At 55.8% G+C, this 17,261-nt stretch overlaps 1 protein-coding gene across 5 annotated transcripts in view; it reads right to left on the reverse strand.

Annotated features, from left to right (window-relative positions):
• Positions 1-17,261, reverse strand: part of ADAMTS16 (ADAM metallopeptidase with thrombospondin type 1 motif 16) — a 133,430-nt gene that overhangs the window by 5,802 nt on the left and 110,367 nt on the right. For all 5 annotated transcript variants that reach the window (XM_051837039.2, XM_051837041.2, XM_051837040.2 and 2 more), the window contains 2 exons: positions 1,376-1,577; positions 1,066-1,260 (listed from right to left, as the gene is read on the reverse strand). In XM_051837039.2, coding sequence (XP_051692999.2) covers positions 1,066-1,260; positions 1,376-1,577 — 397 coding nt within the window. The remainder of the gene's footprint in view (positions 1-1,065; positions 1,261-1,375; positions 1,578-17,261) is intronic.

The raw sequence follows: 17,261 nt of genomic DNA on the forward strand, positions 1-17,261 counted from the left end.
GGGGTCACTGGGCGGAGGAGCCCAGGCAGCAACACCCTCAGGTTCCCAGAGGTGCCGTCAGGGAGCCCTGATGCCAAGGTGAAGGATAGGATGTAAAAAAGCTTGTTTGCAGGGCTGTGCCCCAGAGAGCAGCGCTCTGTGTGTGTGTGTGTGTGTGCGCGCGTGTCTGTATTTATTACATTTCAGAGCAAGGGCTTTCTACCTGGGCACTGCCCGAGTCCTCTGCTTTCTAGGAGCTTGGCCTCCAGAAGTCTGTCCTTGCCTGCTGCCCTAGGGCACCCTGGCGCTCCTGTGCTCCGGGAGAGCGGGCCTGTGCTCCTCCTTAGCTCCTCGCTTCAGCAGGCAGCAGTGTCTCCACGGGACTGGGTGTCCAGCATGGCACACCCACCGTCCTGATCGAGGCGACCTTGGACGTGTGGATGCGTGCTGACCGGCCCCGAGTCCTGCTCCGAGGAGCCCAGGAACGCACAGCTTGGGCTGCCTGTGTGGGACTGCGGCGGACCCACCGAGGGTGGCGTGGGGATCACGGACCCCCAGTGCCCTGGGCTCTCTCTTACAGGGCTCTCCTGTCATCGCGGGGGCTGGGTCAGATTTCTAAGGTCCTTGTGGGGTCACTTAGGTCAAAGTCGAAACCTTCACCATTGCAAGCGTGTGCTGCGAACACCCGTCTAGTGAGGCGGGGTCTAGGGGGCTCCCTGGCCGTGGGCGGCGCCGGGCACTGCTCTCAGCGGCGGGTGAGGATTCTCCCCCAGACACTCGGTGGAGGAAAGGGGGCCCTTGCGCCTCTCCAAGGTTCCCCGCCCTCCTCCACTCTCAGTCACATCCCAGGCACCCTCTCCTGCTGGACTGGATGCTGACTCAGCGAGGACGCTGCGCATGCCCTGGAGAGACGTTCAGGGCACTTGATTCCGAAGCGGAAGCAGACGCCTACCGCCGACGGGTTGACTGTCGGAAGCTCAGGAAGACGTGTGAAGCAGGGGCAGTGGGGAAGAAACCCGGCGGCACCAGCAGGAAGCAGGGAGGCAGGAGCGGAGGCGGCGGGTGGGCCCCACCCCGGGGACCTACCTGGGACCAGGCCGACACCAGCCACTGCAGCCTGCTGGGCTTGTGGCATCGCTGGAGCAGGCAGGCGCCCCGAGGCCTGGGCTTGGGCTGCGCACTGCAGACGGCGTCGGGCAGCAGCTGCGCGCGGGGCGCGGGGTTCGTGCTCTTGCAGGCCACGGTCCTCTTCCGCCAGCCCTTCCCACACGTCCGTGAGCACTGGACACGAGAGTGAGGGCGGCTTCACCAGGGTCACCGTTTGCAACAGTCGGATGGCTCTGGGGGCTGAGGCCTGGCCCTCCCCCAGCTGCCCCCCGCTCATCCCCATGGTTACCTCTGCCCAGGGCCCGGTGCTCCAGGCAGGCGGGCAGCTCTGGGAGTTGCAAGCTTGCCGGCTGGGGGGCACAGGCTGTGGACAGAGGGCAGCGCCCACGGGCTCCGTGCTGTAGTGTGCACGCCGGGTGCACTGCACCAGCCGGCTCTGAGTGCCCCCTCCGCAGGTGTGGCTGCAGGCGCTCCAGTTTCCCACGGACCAGCTGGGAGGGGACAGGGACAGAGGGACCACAGTGAGGGACGGCGCCTTCTCGCCTGCACGTGCGCAGTGTTTGCCCAGAGCCGCTGCGCTGCCCTCCCCTCCTCCATTCTTTCCCTCCTGGCTTTGGGGGTCCCCTGTACTTGAAGGCAGCCCACCTCAGAGCAGTGGCCCTTCTCCTGTTTCAAACAGAAAACCTCCCACGTTACAAGAATAAAGGCCCTCTGTTCCCAGGCACCCAGCTTCAGCGATGGCCCACTCATGTCTCCGTCTATAGGGCGTTCTGAGCGAATTCCAGACACGCCAGCGTCTCAGCGCTCATCTCTCAAAGATAAGGAGTCTTTGTTGCTTTTCTCTGGGCATAGCCACGATTCCATTAGGACGTCTGAAAGTTAATGCTGATTCCTTCGCATCACTACACGGTCAGTGTTCCGATTCCCAACTGTGTCCTCAACGGCGTAATTTTAACCACATGTGTGATTCCGAATCCAAATGCAGTCTGCTGTTGCAGTGGGTGGATGTCTTTCTTCTCAAGTCTGGAGGTTCTTCCTTCATCTGGCTCACTCTGCAGAGCAAGGGGCTTGTTCTCCTTCTCAGTCTCCCAGAGCCGATTCTTCTGTTTGCAGGACTTTGCAAACGGCATCTCCGTGGTGTCACTGAACAGGCCCCTCTGCCCTCTCTCCTGTCACTGGGTCCCAGCAGCTGGAGGCTTTATCTGATCCACGTCTAAGCTGTTTTCAGTGACTATGTAGTGAGAGATAAGTCTCCTTCCAGCGGGGGGCTCCTACTGTCTGATCCACAGCCGCTGATGCTCTGTAACACTGTCTCTCAAAATCTTCTTTTTGCCTTGGTTATAAAGGCATTCCTTGCTGGCAGGTGGGCAGGCAGGTGGGCTGGAGGCCAGCCCAGGCCCAGTCCGAGGCAGCAGAGTCTGGGCTCTGAGAAAGCCGAGTCTGTCTCCAGTTTCAGCCGTCCTTGCACAAGCCCTGCAGGAGCCTCCGTGTGCGTGGGGGGAGAGGTGGCCCACGGGAGAAGAGGGGAGATCCCAGAACCCAGGGGGCCACGGCGGCCACACTGGGCCTGAGGACCCTGAGCTGTTCTCCAGGGCTGGCCAAGTGGGCTCTAAGAGGACTTGGTTTTCACACACAGGTGCCTTCCTGTCCAGCCCTGTGAGAGCTAAGGTAGAGGGAGGTAGGTTTTTTCCTAAGCAAAAATTGAGACGCCCGTGGGTGTCCAGGAGGTGCCACCTCGGTCGCCATGGCAAAGCAGTCGTGAAGGGAGAGGAGAAGCCACGGTCCCCTTCCGTCGGGCGCTGCAGCCCCGGGCCCCGGCCAGGAGGAGCAGGGGCTGCGCAGGGAGCATCCTCTGCTGCTGGGGGTGCAGGTCACAGTCGGGGAGCCCCCGGAGCCGTGTGCGCGGCTCTGCTCTGCTCACCAGGGTGAGGGCCCTGGGCCTGCTGGACTCGGGATGACGGCGACCTCCTCCTGAGCCTTGCGCTGAGGCTGATTTGTGACAATGCCCCAGGTGTGTCCCCGGCCCTCCCCTCCCCTGCCAGGCACGCGTGGGTCGAGGAACCACACAGTAGCCGAGACCATGGTCAGGAAGGCACAGGTACCTCCGAGACAAGCACAGGACAGGCCTCGGGGCTGGACGTGTGAACTGAGCTCACAGGGCGTGCCGCGGAAGGGGCGCCCCAGCCCTCAGTGCTCACGCCCTCCCAGTGGCCTCGGTGCCTTCTCCGTGTGTGCGTGCATGTGCATAAACATGTTTTAATGTGGCTGAGGACAGGTAACGAGCTGTGGGGAGCAACTCGGACTAGACTAAGTTACTGGAATTAAGACTTATTCTGTGCATCTGCTCTCCCACAATATGGCGCTGGGAGAGGAGGAAACAGCTTCTACTCAGCTGCCTCCAGTTCAACCAATAAACAGCAGGACCTGCTCCTGATTGGAGGAGAGCAGCGTACTCGGCGTGTGGGCAGCCGAGTTGGGATTGGCAGAGGAGGACTATAAAGGAGGAGAGAGACGGCATGCACCAGGAGCATCTAAGAGGAACATCTAAGGGGAACACCTGAGCAGCCCCCGAGAGAGCCGGCCGGCGGTGTGCCGCTCCCCCGCGGAAGTGGGGAAAGTGGCAGCGGGAACCGCCCTTCCACGGAGGTGGAAGGGACGGTAGCCAACCCGGGAAGAACCAGCAGCAAACCCGGGGAGGGCCGAGCAGACAAAAGAACAGCGCAGGGTCCTGTGTCGCTCCTCCACGAAGACGGGGAGCGACAACGAGCAACCTTTGAACTCAGCATCTCTAAGATGAAAAGTGTAAAGGGAGCATTTCCTCGCATTGCAAAGCCTCTGCACACACATTTCCAGCAACTCTAACATTCCTAATGCGCACCAACCCATATCAGCTCCTAACTAAAGAAGTCACCCGGGAAGGGCTGCGTTCCAAAGCTCAGGAGACCTCCTGAGAACACCATGCTGGCTCTGTGAGCCGTGCCCTCACGGCACTGAGCAAAGCGATCCCGCCTTGCCTCCAGTGTGCACAGAAGTTTGGAGCCACACGCGGGGTGCGTTAGGAAGCCCAGAGGCTGCTTGGGCGGCGGGATCCGGGAGGAAAGGATGCACTTCCTGCAGGGGGCGTGGAAGTCACTCAGTCCCACAAGGGTCGGCGGCCGTGCTGTACGGCTGCTGGGTCCCTCAGACCCGTGCAACCTTCACTTCTGTTTGGAGAAATTTTGAACTATTTTTTTTTTTTTATCAAGGATGTTCCCGAAGCAGATTCCATTATGTTCTGAAGACCATTATAAAAGACTGTGACGTCACGTTTTAAAAGCATGAAGAGGGCACCCATCCGTGTTGCAGGAAATGTCCCCCATGGACTGCAGAACTGCTCTGAGTGTCCCGCGTCGGGATCCATGTGCTCTAGTTCATGTTAAAGCGTCCCCACATGCGGGCTCACTGGGAAGAGGGGCTCTGGCCTCACGCTGTGCCGACAGGGCCCCTCGGCGGCTCTGGGGCCTCCTTGGAGTGCTGTCCTGGTGTCTTCAGACTCCCCCCCATTTCCCGGGTGCGGCCTCGTCAGCTGTCACTGGTGCGTCTGTGCTGGGGTTGCCTGTTAAGCCCGCTGCCTCTGCCACCTGCGGCTGCTCCGACCGCTCCTTCTCTAGCTGTGGCTCTAGACTGCTCTGGGACTGCTCCGAGTGTCCGCCGTGTTCACACACAGGGCTCTGTGGAAACGCCTTCCTGTCAGCTCCACAGTCCTGCTCTCCACAGACTTCTGGGCAGGTATCAGAGGTTCCCCAGGGGCGGTGAGCTGAGAAGTGCCGAGTGCCGTAGCGGCTCCCTCTGGCTGGGGCCTCCCTAAACCTACCAGCTGGAGTAAAGGAGACGCTAGTGTTGTCCCACATCATTGGGTTGCCAGGCAGGGCATGGGGAGACTCAGCCACCCAGCCACCCAGCCACCTCCCATGACGAAGGGCGCCCCCCCCCCCCAGGGCACTGTGCTGTCAGGAGAGCTGGGGGGGGCTCACAGCTCTCCCTCCAGGGTTCAGTTCAGGTTTCCTGGCACGTTCAACAGTCAGTGTCTCTAGGGGTCACGGTCACTTGGGGTTTCCTCCTGCCCCAGCGCTGCATCTGCGTGTGTCAGGGACGCTGGCGTGCACTTTTCCTTTCCTTCTATGCTGTATCAGGGTGATGCTGGCCTCACTTTGTGGGAGATCGAGCAGAACGTCTGTCTACCAGCTCTTCTTTAAAAAGCGGATAGAATGCAGCAGTGAAGTCATCTGGTCCTGGGCTTTCCTTTTCATTAAATACATATATTTATAGCATTTTGGTTTTGGTGGTGTAAGGACTCCTCTGCCAGTGCCAACTCCCCACGGGCTTCAGGAAGAGCTCCTGCCGGGCCGGTGTGCCAGGCACAGCGGAGCCCAGAGGCCAGCCTCTGCCCTGGCCCCACCGCAGTCCGCTGCGGATGAGAGGCCAGGAAGCCTCCCGGAGAGCAAACGGCTGCTGCCTTCCCCTTAGCATTTAGCTTCTGCTGATCCTGGATGAAGCTTCAAGATCAAGCACTCTGCTGCTCTGTTTCCAGGAGTCCCTGCTGACTGCCTGCGGGACCGGGGGTCTCCCTGAACTCGGGAAGTACAGGGGAAGTGACAGCACGTGCTGACGACAGGCCCTGACAGTATTCGGCATGCGAGGATGGAGTTGGTTCCAGAGGAGCGAGCCCTGGCCGCAGCTCCGGCGGCCTCGCACGCGCTCAGATGGGGACTGGCACCACTTCCACGCAGGTTGCTTGAATTAATTCATTCACGTCAGCCCGTGCCGACGACAGGCCGTGATGATATTAGGCACTTGCAGGTGGAGTGGGCACCCCAGGAGGAGTTGGTTCCAGAGGGGTGAGCCCTGGCCGCAGCTCCGTCGGCCTCGCACACACTCAGACGGCGACTGGCACCACTTCCAAGCGGGAGCCTGAAAGCCCTCTGTGATTAGACACACGGGCGACACTGAGGCCTCACCGAGGCACGACGGCTGCCGGTGTGGTCCCTCGGGCTGTGGATTGTGTGACTTTCAGAGACACCGGGACCTCGTCTCCATCCAAAAACCATGGACTCGTCACATGTGCAAGTAATTTGAGATCTACCACACTTTACTTTTGAATGAAATGTTTAAACATAACATTTCATACTCAACAATAAATATGGCTGTATGAAAAATCTGCCTTTCATAGGAAAAAAAAAAGTCAGTTAACAAGGTAGAGTGTAGCCCAACTATATACTGAAAACGCGGTGGCCCAGGTCAGCGGATCCTGGAGAAGGGGAGGAGAGGCGCCAGTGCCCAAGCTTGCCTGCCCCCTCGTTTGCTGACCTGGGAGCTTGTGTCACGTGGTACCTGCAGATTCAGAGATGGCTGCAACTCTGCAGGAGCCAATGACCTTGGTAACCCAAGTGGGATGGGTAGAGCCAGAGCTGCCTGCCAGACCACACTGTGCTCACACCCACTAACTTCTGGAACAATCACGTCAAGTCTCCAGGTCCTGCCCACGTCCAGCAGTAAGGACATCAGACAACACAGCAGCACCCTATGCACCTTCCCGTCCCCCAGGGACGCTGTTAGCCTGCGTGGATGCTTGGGACACTCCCCGGGACAGGCCAGGTCCCTCAGGAAGTCTCCTGGGATGGGTCCTTCCAGGGCCTAAGGCTGGGGTCTGGGCCAACTTGTGTGGTCAGAACAGGAAGTCCATTGCTGAGGCTGGCATGGAACACCATGGGTCTGGAGAGACGGCTGTGCCATCAGCACCGCGAAGCTCACCTCGACAAGTCAAACCACTTTGCCGGACTTAACAGAACTGAGGGAGACATTTTTAATGCACCAGACACAGGCAGCGTTTCTTTGCGGCACACAAAGCCAAACTGAAGGACGTTGCAAGAGGCACTGTGGGTGTGAAGTTTATGAACTGTGAGAGCCAAAGGCATGCAACGTTTCATTGCCCAAGGCCAACACATTGCTTCTCCTAGGTTTCCCCGTCTCAATACTGTCATCAGCTCTTATCTTCAAAAGAACCAGAAAGATCTACAGAGCTCCCCTGACATGGCGAGAGGCAGGGAAAGGAACTGTGGGAGACGCAGACAAAAGAAATGGACCTATTTCCCTGTTTCGACAAAATTCCTTAATCTGGGCTTTCTTTCTGAACACTCGGAGTATTTACATTCCATTCCCCTAAACTTGGCCTCATAAAGGTTCAAAGGGAAACCATCAAAACCTAAACAGAGGTAAAGCTCTGGGTTTTGGTGGGGCTGCCACTTCATCCACTTTCCCTGGAAGACAGCAGAGTGGGAAAAACCTTCAAGGGGCTGGGTTTGCCAGCCGCAGCTTCCCTACAGGGACACAGGCCTGTTGGAAGCAGGGGCAGAGTTAGTTAGTGATGCAAACAGAAAGGGACAAGAACCGTCCACCAGCCCCACTTCCCAAACGGCACTGTGGTCAGCATGCCTGCTCTGCTGAAGAGAATGAGGGTCTTGTCCTGTCTTCAAATTTCAACATTGAGATTGCAACCCATCCTGCCCTTCTGTTCCCTTCAGTGGAAACAACTTTCTACAGACTGAAGAATACTGGGCTGGCTGCTGTGCACAGGTAGGCAAACCAGCCACGTAAACCAGACTGCAGCTGCCGTATCAGCTGACTCTGAGCGGACTCGCTCCACTCTGCCACACTTAGCTCCCAGGATTCTCACACCCAAGGGTAGGACAAAGGGGTCGAGAGAGTCCACATGAGTATAAGCCAGGGGCACTGACTTTCCAGGCAAAGCCCTTTGTGCCTGCCCTGGGACGCAGGCACACGACTCTAAGAGACGCAGCATCCAACTTGGCCCTGCAGGTCCACGCCACACCCTCCCCCTGGCTGGCTCATGTTAACAGACAGGAAGGAGGACATGCCAAGAATGACCAGGAGGGAGGCCTGTGGGCCTAGCTTCTGGAGGGAGGCAGGTGCTGGCATGCCCACCGGGCGCCGGCCTCCCCTCTCACAGCCCCTCCCTCTGGCTTTGAGGCTGTTCTGCGGCTCGTGCTGCCAAGTCAGCCACTTAGCAGCTGTGATGCAAAGTCTCCTAAGCCCCAGTTCCTCTCCAAAGAAGGGCCAAGATTCGGATGGACCAGGAGAGCTGCTTTCTCCTAGACTGACCCTTGTGGGGCTATCTGAGAAATAAAGACCATTTTATATGCAATGTTTCCCTTCTTCCAAACCTCCCCAACAATCCAGCAGCAGATCCTGGGAGACACTGCTAGCCATGATGGCTTCACGGCGAAGGTCTGTGTCACCTCCTGTTGTGCCTGGTGGTGCTAACGAAGCGTTCACAGCTGGGGACACTGCTCACGCTCAGGATTCCTCTTCCATGATCCTGCCACCAAATACACCTGAGGTTTCCACTGGGTAGGGCCAGGACCACTCCCTGTGTGAGACTCCTCCCTCTCCTACTCCCAGGAGGGCAAAGCAGTGAAAGTCTGTCCTGTCTCCAGGCTCCCTGTGCCTGTTCCATTCCTCTCTGGACAGCAGGTGCATTATGGGATGGCGTCCTCTCTGTCCGCGGGTTCACTTCCAGCGCCCTGGATGCCATTTGGCGCCCGGCCTGTGCTGACTCATCAGAATCCCCTGGCAAACCCTTGTCTGCCACACACACCACACGGAGCTTCGGCACGGGAGCTGCCTGCCTGACCCACAATGGCAACAGCCCACTGCTGCCACCAGCGACCTGTGGGCTCCCACACAACCCGCCGAGCCTGCCCTCAAATCTGTTTATGCCAGCTGAGCTGTGATTGGAATCATGTAATATAATTGGATTTGGTGCTGCTCCATGAAACATGAGCACGAAAACAGAGCAGTATGTTTCTATGAAAACAGCTGAGTCTTGGGATGACTCAGCAGAAAGCAGTCATGAAAGGGAACTGCTGTCAAATTAGGTGTGGCTGAGACAAAAGTGAAATACGGGGAACAAACACAAACTCTAAAGTGGTTTTGCAGTCACATGCAAGAAGCCAGTTCAGAAATCACAGGCAGTGAGCATGTTTTATGCAAATGATCATCTTAGACGTCAACAGGCAGGTCCTGTTTTGGCCATAATTAGGAAAATTAGCAAATGAATGCGCATCTGTACACGTAAAATGAAAGTAAATGTGCAAGGTGCACGTGCGTATATTTGCAAAGATCTTCCCGCTAATCTGCTTCCACCAGTAGGTTGGGTAGGAGAGCCCCCTTGTATTTGGGGTGGTCCTTGAATCCTCCCCACAGAGCCCCAGCCTGGCTCCAGCTGCCCTCCCTGTACCCTGGCCCCAGGCGAGGGCCCTCCCAGCTTCCTGCCTCCAGAGGTCCCCACGACCCAGCAGTCAGACCGGCTCTGCCTTCTGGCTCCTCTACGGACTGTCCTCCCCTGTACACCTGCCACTCAGGTCAGCCAAGTCCAGCTTTGTGGTGGTCAACGCGTCAACTTGGCCAGGCCACAGAAACCAGAGAGCTGGCTAGAACATTGCTCTAGACATCACTGTGGAAGTGTTCTTGCAGATGAGATTCACGTTTAGATCAGCAGCTCCCGAGAAAGGCAGGTTGTGCCCCGTAACGTGGGTAGGGCCTGAGTAGACAAAGACTGAGGGCGCTTCCTGCCAGCAGGTGGACTCTGGACCTGAACCACAGAACTGCAGCTCTTCTCTGGGGCCCTGTCTGCCAGTCTACTGGACTTGCCAGGGCTCACGGTCGTGGGAACAAAAACAAGTCTTTCTGCATGCAGGTGCACACACACACATACACACACACACACACCCTCTATTGGTCTGGGTCCCTGGGGTACCCGGACTAACACAGGCGCCTTCTCTATTCTCATGCAAATTGCCCCATAACTGCCCCCTTGCTTCTGGGTAGGCCATGGTCAAAGTCTGCCCTGCCAGCATGAAGGATCCTTTCCAGTGCTGGCACACACACTGCACACCTGCTTGCCTGACGCCCCAAATGATCCCAAAGGAGCACCTCTTGGCTCTTAGAGTGGAGCGGGGCTGTCTTGGTGACGCATTGTGTGCTGGAAAATCTCATGGCGTGGTAAAGAGCCTAGCATTGAAGCTGAGGCTCTCACTGGGGCCTACACCTAAGAGTTTATTTGGTGGCTCCAAGTCCCTCATCAATGGAAGCAATGGTTTCTTCCTGTGTCAACTGAGCGTTCGTTCAATCCCGTGATCTTGTCCTATGTGTGCAACCTGCCTTAGCGATGTTTAAAAACCTTAGCTTCGTAAAAGAAGACGTACTTACAAACTCCTGGGGGCATCGCAGAGAAGCATGGGAAGGAAGATGTCCCTGTGCTCAGGACTAGAGAAGTGGGCTGTCCACTGGCTTGAGACCTTCAGTGCAGCAGGCCCCTCTCCGCTCACGCGTCCACCCTGGTGGCCCCTCTGGTGCCCTCGCTCCTGAGAGGGCCCCAAGGCAGAAGCCGCAATGCGAGGGTGGCCAGGATCTCAGTGCAGAGGAATGACGGGGACTGCTGAGTGGGCACAGGGAAAAGAGCAAGGACAGCCAGAAGGAGTCCTTTGGAACAGGTCCCACGTTGCCTCACACAGGCTTCGAGTAGAAGAAACGAGAGAAAGCTGGGGACAGACAGACAACTGGGCCCACTAATCCTCAGGCTAGTTTCACACCCATTCAGCTAAGAATGTGTCTGCTGCCATCGTCCAGAAAAACCATGGAAGGAATTAAAATCAGCTAGAAAACGGTGGTAGGTCACAGCTCCCTCTGTGACCTTCTCATGCCAGGAGGTCACCCTCGTACAAATTAAAGATGTGTTATCTCACAAATTAAAAAAGGAAGGAAGGAGGGTGGGGGAGGGAGGCATCATTATATTCTTAGAACTGTATCTATGAACTACATTGGATCTGTTCTCTTTGTGTTAAAACCAAATTAACATGAGAATTGTGGGGAGCAGCCCGGACTGGACTGAGTTACTGGAATTAAGACTTATTCTATGCATCTGCTCTCCCACAATATGGCGCTGGGAGAGAAGTAAACAGCTTCTGCACAGCTGCCTCCAGTTCAGCCAATAAACTGTAGGACTTGCTCCTGATTGGAGAGCAGCGTACTCGGCGTGTGGGCAGCCGAGTTAGGATTGGCGGAGGAGGACTATAAAGGAGGAGAGAGACGGCATGCACCAGGAACATCTAAGGGGAACATCTAGCTGAGGGAACACCTGTGCAGCCCCCAGAGAGCCGGCCGGCGGTGTGCCGCTCCCCTGCGGAAGTGGGGAAAGTGGCAGGGGGAACCGCCCTTCCACGGAGGTGGAAGGGATAGTAGCCAACCCGGGAAGAACCAGCAGCAAACCCGGGGAGGGCCGAGCAGACGAAAAGAACAGTGCAGGGTCCTGTGTCGTTCCTCCACGAAGACGGGGAGCAACATAATGGTGCCGTGACTCGGATATGAAGCCTAGGCAGGGTTCAGTGTTGCTCCTCCATGAAGAGGGGGAGCGACATAATGGTGCCGTGACTCGGATAGGAAACCCAGGACGGATAGGAAACCTAGAACGGATAGGAAACCTAGGGCGGATAGGAAACTTAGGAGGGAAGAAATGACTCGGATTAGGAAACCTAGGTCGGATAGCAAACTTAAGAGGGAAGAAATGGGAAGAACTGGGAAAATACCGGAGAGAGAGACTAGCAAACAGCCTAGGGAAAAGCCGGACGAAAAGGGTGCCGGAAGAAGCTATTGAAAGCCTAGGCATAGACTCAGATACGGACTACGGGGGGAAGCTGGGAGAAATCTCTAAGGTCAAAAGCGAAAGTGAAAGCTAGAACAAACAGACTCGGACGCGGACTGTGGGGAGAGGCCAGGAGAAATGAGGGAGGAGTATTGTTGGAGGAAAGCTTGGGGAAACATACCGGGTAGAGAAAAATGTTAGGGAAATTGAAGCCGCGGGGGGCAGGCCGAGGCGGATACGAAAGCCACTTTGGGGTTCTCAAGTTAGCCCGGGAATAGGGGGCGAAAAGTTGAAACCAGAAGCTGAAACGTAAGCCAGATTGGGATCCGTCTGATTAGCCCGGGGAGCAAAGGACGGGAAGCCAAACAGTGGGGCGGAGACGTATGCTGGGTTGAATTCGCCAGGCTAGCCCGGGGAACTTAGATTGAATGCTAGTGGCGGACACGTAAGCTACGCTGTGTTACTCGCGGAAGCCGCCGCGTGCAGAGAGAGCACGGGGCGTGAATAGATAGGGAACGGGGCTGGCGTGAGGCCGTGGTGCAGACGCGAAGGGCGTGGAGACCGTGGAGCGCACGAAGCCAAGCCGCGCAAAGCCGGGAAGCTGCGCAGATGAGAGAGGCGCGGGCTGAAGCGGCTCAGCCGGGAAGCCGCCGAGAAGCAGCCTCGGGGCGGGCAGCAGGAAGCTGCGGGGATAAGAGAAACAGAAGTTTAGAAGTAAGATGAGAGAAATAGGAATGCTGGAAGATAGAAGTAAAATGGGAGAAATAGGAATGCCCGGAGATAGAGAAATAGAGAAATAGAAAGGCCTCCCTACAACACTGCACTGTGAGAGCTTGGATTCGGTCTGCCTGATTAAGGCGGTAAGCGCCAGCAAGCAGCTCGACCAGAGTATGAGCTGCAGGTCACCGAAGATAGGCACGAACCAACACTAATAAGTCTCCCCCACAATACGGCAATGAGAAGGCTTGGATTCGGTTTGCCCGATTGTTAGGGCTTGTAAGCCCCTGCAGGCAGAGCAGAGCATGTGCTGCAGGGCACCGAACACAGGCACGCATCTGCGCCTAAAAACCTCCTCACAACATGGCGAAGAGAGGACCCGGATTCGGTTTGCCTGATTGATAGGACGTGTAAGAGCCTGTGGCAACTCTAGCAAGTAGAGCAGAGTGTGTGCTGCGGGACACCGAAGACAGGCGCGTATCAACGCCAAAAAATAAAAAGAAAGGGGGATCTGTGGGGAGCAGCCCGGACTGGACTGAGTTATTGGAGTTAAGACTTATTCTATGCATCTGCTCTCCCACAATATGGCGCTGGGAGAGAAGTAAACAGCTTCTGCACAGCTGCCTCCAGTTCAGCCAATAAACTGTAGGACTTGCTCCTGATTGGAGAGCAGCGTACTCGGCGTGTGGGCAGCCGAGTTAGGATTGGCGGAGGAGGACTATAAAGGAGGAGAGAGACGGCATGCACCAGGAACATCTAAGGGGAACATCTAGCTGAGGGAACACCTGTGCAGCCCCCAGAGAGCTGGCCGGCGGTGTGCCGCTCCCCTGCGGAAGTGGGGAAAGTGGCAGGGGGAACCGCCCTTCCACGGAGGTGGAAGGGATAGTAGCCAACCCGGGAAGAACCAGCAGCAAACCCGGGGAGGGCCGAGCAGACGAAAAGAACAGTGCAGGGTCCTGTGTCGTTCCTCCACGAAGACGGGGAGCGACATAATGGTGCCGTGACTCGGATATGAAGCCTAGGCAGGGTTTAGTGTTGCTCCTCCATGAAGAGGGGGAGCGACAAGAATTAATGAGAAAACACACACTGAACCTCCCCCCACATACACAAAAAGATGCTATTCAGAAAGCAGCTGGAATTCTAACAAGTATATAGAATGATCTTCAATTTCATTATAATCAAGGAAATGAAAAAGCAACAATACCAAATTTCACTTTAGAAATATAGGAGAGCTGTAAAACACAGCCTTTACCTAGGATATCGGTTTAGGGGACTCTTCACACTCTGCGCACATGAGTGAGGAATCTGGGTAGCAAACTGTCACTGTGATAATTTGTCAAAACAATGATAAAATTGGGCATTTCTGCTCCTGGGTGTGTATTTCAAAGAACCCCTGCATGTGAGGGACAACATGTGAAGATGAGCATTTTAACGTTGCTACTCATAATAAAAGTCTGTACGCCCAATGAATAACTACACACATCATGTAAATGATTCTAGAAGCCGTCGTGACGACAGGGAGTCCAGCTCAGAAAATGAGGCGGAAGCTCTCCGACCCCGGTGGAGCCCTGGGCTGCAGCAGCAGCCACGCTGGTTTTGCCCTGAAATACAGATGGTAGATAAGACACTCACGCCTTCTGACAATGCCTTCTTCCAGCCCATGAATTGTCAGGTGTCTTATTAAAGGGTCAGAGAACAGATAATTTTAGGCTAAAGGGCCTCTCTGGGGATGGCTGTTTTGGGACAACTGAGCCCTGCCGTGCAGTGAGAGAGCAGTGAGACCCGCTATGTGAATGACCATGTGTCACTGTGTCCCGAGGAGGTCGCTTCAAACAGAACCTGACTTGCGGGCTGCCAGAGTTTGCCTGACCGGACTTGTCCATTCCACATCTGCAGACACCAGGGCTGGTGCTTCCTCGGCAGCCTGACACCCGACAGGACCGACAGACACACAGGAGTTCGCTCTCCGTTCTGAGTGGGCCTGAAGCGGCTCACTGGGGAGAACCCCGTCTGTGGGAGACGCCCACAATAAAACAAGTCCACAGGGTGAACCTCGAAGCGCCTGCAAATATTTGTAAACCTTAAAGGAACAGAAGGAGGCGTACGCAGATGGCTTCACATACCGCAGCAAGGGAGGAGATAGGATGGATGGGATGGGTGTGCGGTTAAGTAAGAGCCCCGCCGAGTTAGTGTCTGTAGGACACACCAAATGCCAGGTGAGAGCCAAGACGGTTTGCCTTCTCTTCATCAACAACTTTAGGCTAATTCTCCCCACAGAAGGATGGGGGCGACACACTATTATTTCCAACAATAAGGCACAGAAAGGTTACTGACTGGTGTGGCCCGGGCTGGAACCCAGTGCGGCCACTCCGACGGCCAGTTCACTTCTCAGGCACACATGCTCCGGATGGCGCTCGGTGCTCCTACCCATGAACTCCCCACACACCTTGACCCACTCGGCAACTCTGGGTGGGAGGTGCCAGGGGAGCCCCAGACCCAGACCAAGACCTGGTGCTCAGCGTCACGTGGCTGGAAGTGGCAGGGCCAGTTAGGAGACCTGCGGGCCTGGGTCCGGGCTGATTCTACCTACTGCTGGCTGCTGCATCCACAAGGCCTCCGCAAAGCTGAGCTCCCAGCTGGAGCAACATCTAACATGAGCCATGAACTCAGTGTCCCAGGAAAAATACACACACTTAAGCATTTCGTTTGCTTACGGACGCATCTGAATTGGACAACCGCACATTTTCTTATGCATTTCTGTTTCAGACACAGAGTGGTGCAGAACGCAGTACTCTAGTACAAGCCGCATTTTTGTTTCATGGCGCAGCGCTTTGACAGTGCCTTCATGACTCAGTACTGTGCTTCCCAGCGGTTTTACTCACAGCCATCTCGAGTGCCCAGATTTTCTCCAGCATCTGAAATACCTTTTCCTGCCTCTCCAGGGGGTCTATCACGTGGTGCTCCGGGGAGCCTACGTCTCGGACATGAATTTACACGTTTCACGGCTGACGCAGGATCATTTTTCTTTCTTCTGAAATGAAGGCTCTTCCCATAGGATAGGGGTCATTCATCTCTCGGGCGCAGGATACAATGTCAGTCACGGAGGCCTCGCTACAACTGCGTCCTGGCTCCCTTTCTTTGGATCTTGGTCTTCTTGGGAAAGAACATGAGCTTCCCGTCTGGTAGCGCACTCGCGCCCTCCCCGCTGTGGCTCTTCCTTTCGTGAGGGATTTTTACAGGACGGCCCGGCTGCTGCTCTGGGCTCAGGCTCTGGCATATTCACCCTGGGGTTTCTTGGCTGCTCCTTCTGAGATGAACACCTCGAAAGGATCCCCTCTGGGCCCATGAGTGGATATTCTAAGAATTCTTTCTGGGTGTCTTGGTCCAGCGCATCTGGCTGTGGGAGCCTGCCCTGCAGCCCCCTGGCTCCGAGGCTTGTGGACTCCAGCTGTGGGAACGCCCTGAGGGCCTGGGCTGAGCAGGTGTGGGCAGCTAGGGCCATCTGCCAGTTTGATGTTACAATTCATGGTCACAGGGACACCCGGAATAGCTCTAAATCCAAAGGGTCTTCAGAGAGAAACCAAAGTAGCAGATTAAATCCGTATTCCGCACAGAGCCCATCCCCAGGTGAGCCGACCCTGGGCGTGGAGTGAACATCAGGAGGCTGCCCCGCTCTCAGGCCCATTCTCTACTGGCAGCGAGGAGAGCAGCAGCACCACACAGCTCTCGGCCTTGCCAAGCCCGGGAGTCGCATTTCAGAAAACACGGAGGAAAGCAGCTAATGACAACTGAATGGCGTGACCTTAGAACCTCTTTAGATGGCAAAGAATTCAAACACAAAGGACAGAGGGCCTGGGGATACTTAACTGCAGTGCACAAATGACAGCAGGGTTTGAGTTTTTGTTTTTTTCGCGATGATTTCTAAGAATCTGCAAGTCTTAAGCTTTCAAAGAACCACCGAGCTGAGCCCAGGTGTGAAGGCGCCACAGGCTGGAGACAGCTCTTCTGGCCGCCACCTGCTGTGGGAGCCATGCTGCTCAGCACGGCTGGAACCAGTCCCTTCCCTGCAGGAAGGAGCAAACACTGGGGCACTTTGGGGAGGATCAGACCCAGGGAACGGACACGCAGCGTGCGTGGAACAACACTGACGTGACCTCATGTACCCATCCCTGCGGAACTGCCTTTTCAGATGACGTTGCTGTTACTCAGGACTCGTGGGTTAGGTATTTCTCATCTTCTTACTAAGTCTTAGGGACCCATCGGCCAGCTGTTTTCCCATCAAGAGGACCCTTTATATTAGTAGATACTGTATGGCATTAAGAATGCTGAAAAATATTTAATTAAGTAATATTGTTAGCTATTTAGTTAACTAAATGATCACTACAGTTAAATGATGGCTACCATCTCATCCTTTGCAATCAACTTCTTAATGTAAAGCTTCAGGCATTACACTACAAAACGTTCCAAATGAGTCTACTATAAATGACATTTTTTTTTTTCTGTTAAAAACATTGGCACAGAAAACTAAAGGAAAATGGGGAGGAATGGGGGACTGGCACTGTGGTGTAGTAGGTTAAGCCTCTGCGGCACTGGCAGTACATATGGGAGCCAGTTCGAGTCCCGGCTGCTCCTCTTCCGCTCCAGCTCTCTGCTGTGGCCTGGGAAAGCAGTAGAAGATGGCCCAAGTGCTTGGGCCCCTGCACCCGCGTGGGAGACCTGGAAGAAGCTCTTAGATCCTAGCTTTGGATCAGTCAGCTCC

This window comes from Oryctolagus cuniculus, chromosome 14 (genome assembly GCF_964237555.1).
Source record: "Oryctolagus cuniculus chromosome 14, mOryCun1.1, whole genome shotgun sequence".
NCBI lineage: Eukaryota > Metazoa > Chordata > Mammalia > Lagomorpha > Leporidae > Oryctolagus > Oryctolagus cuniculus.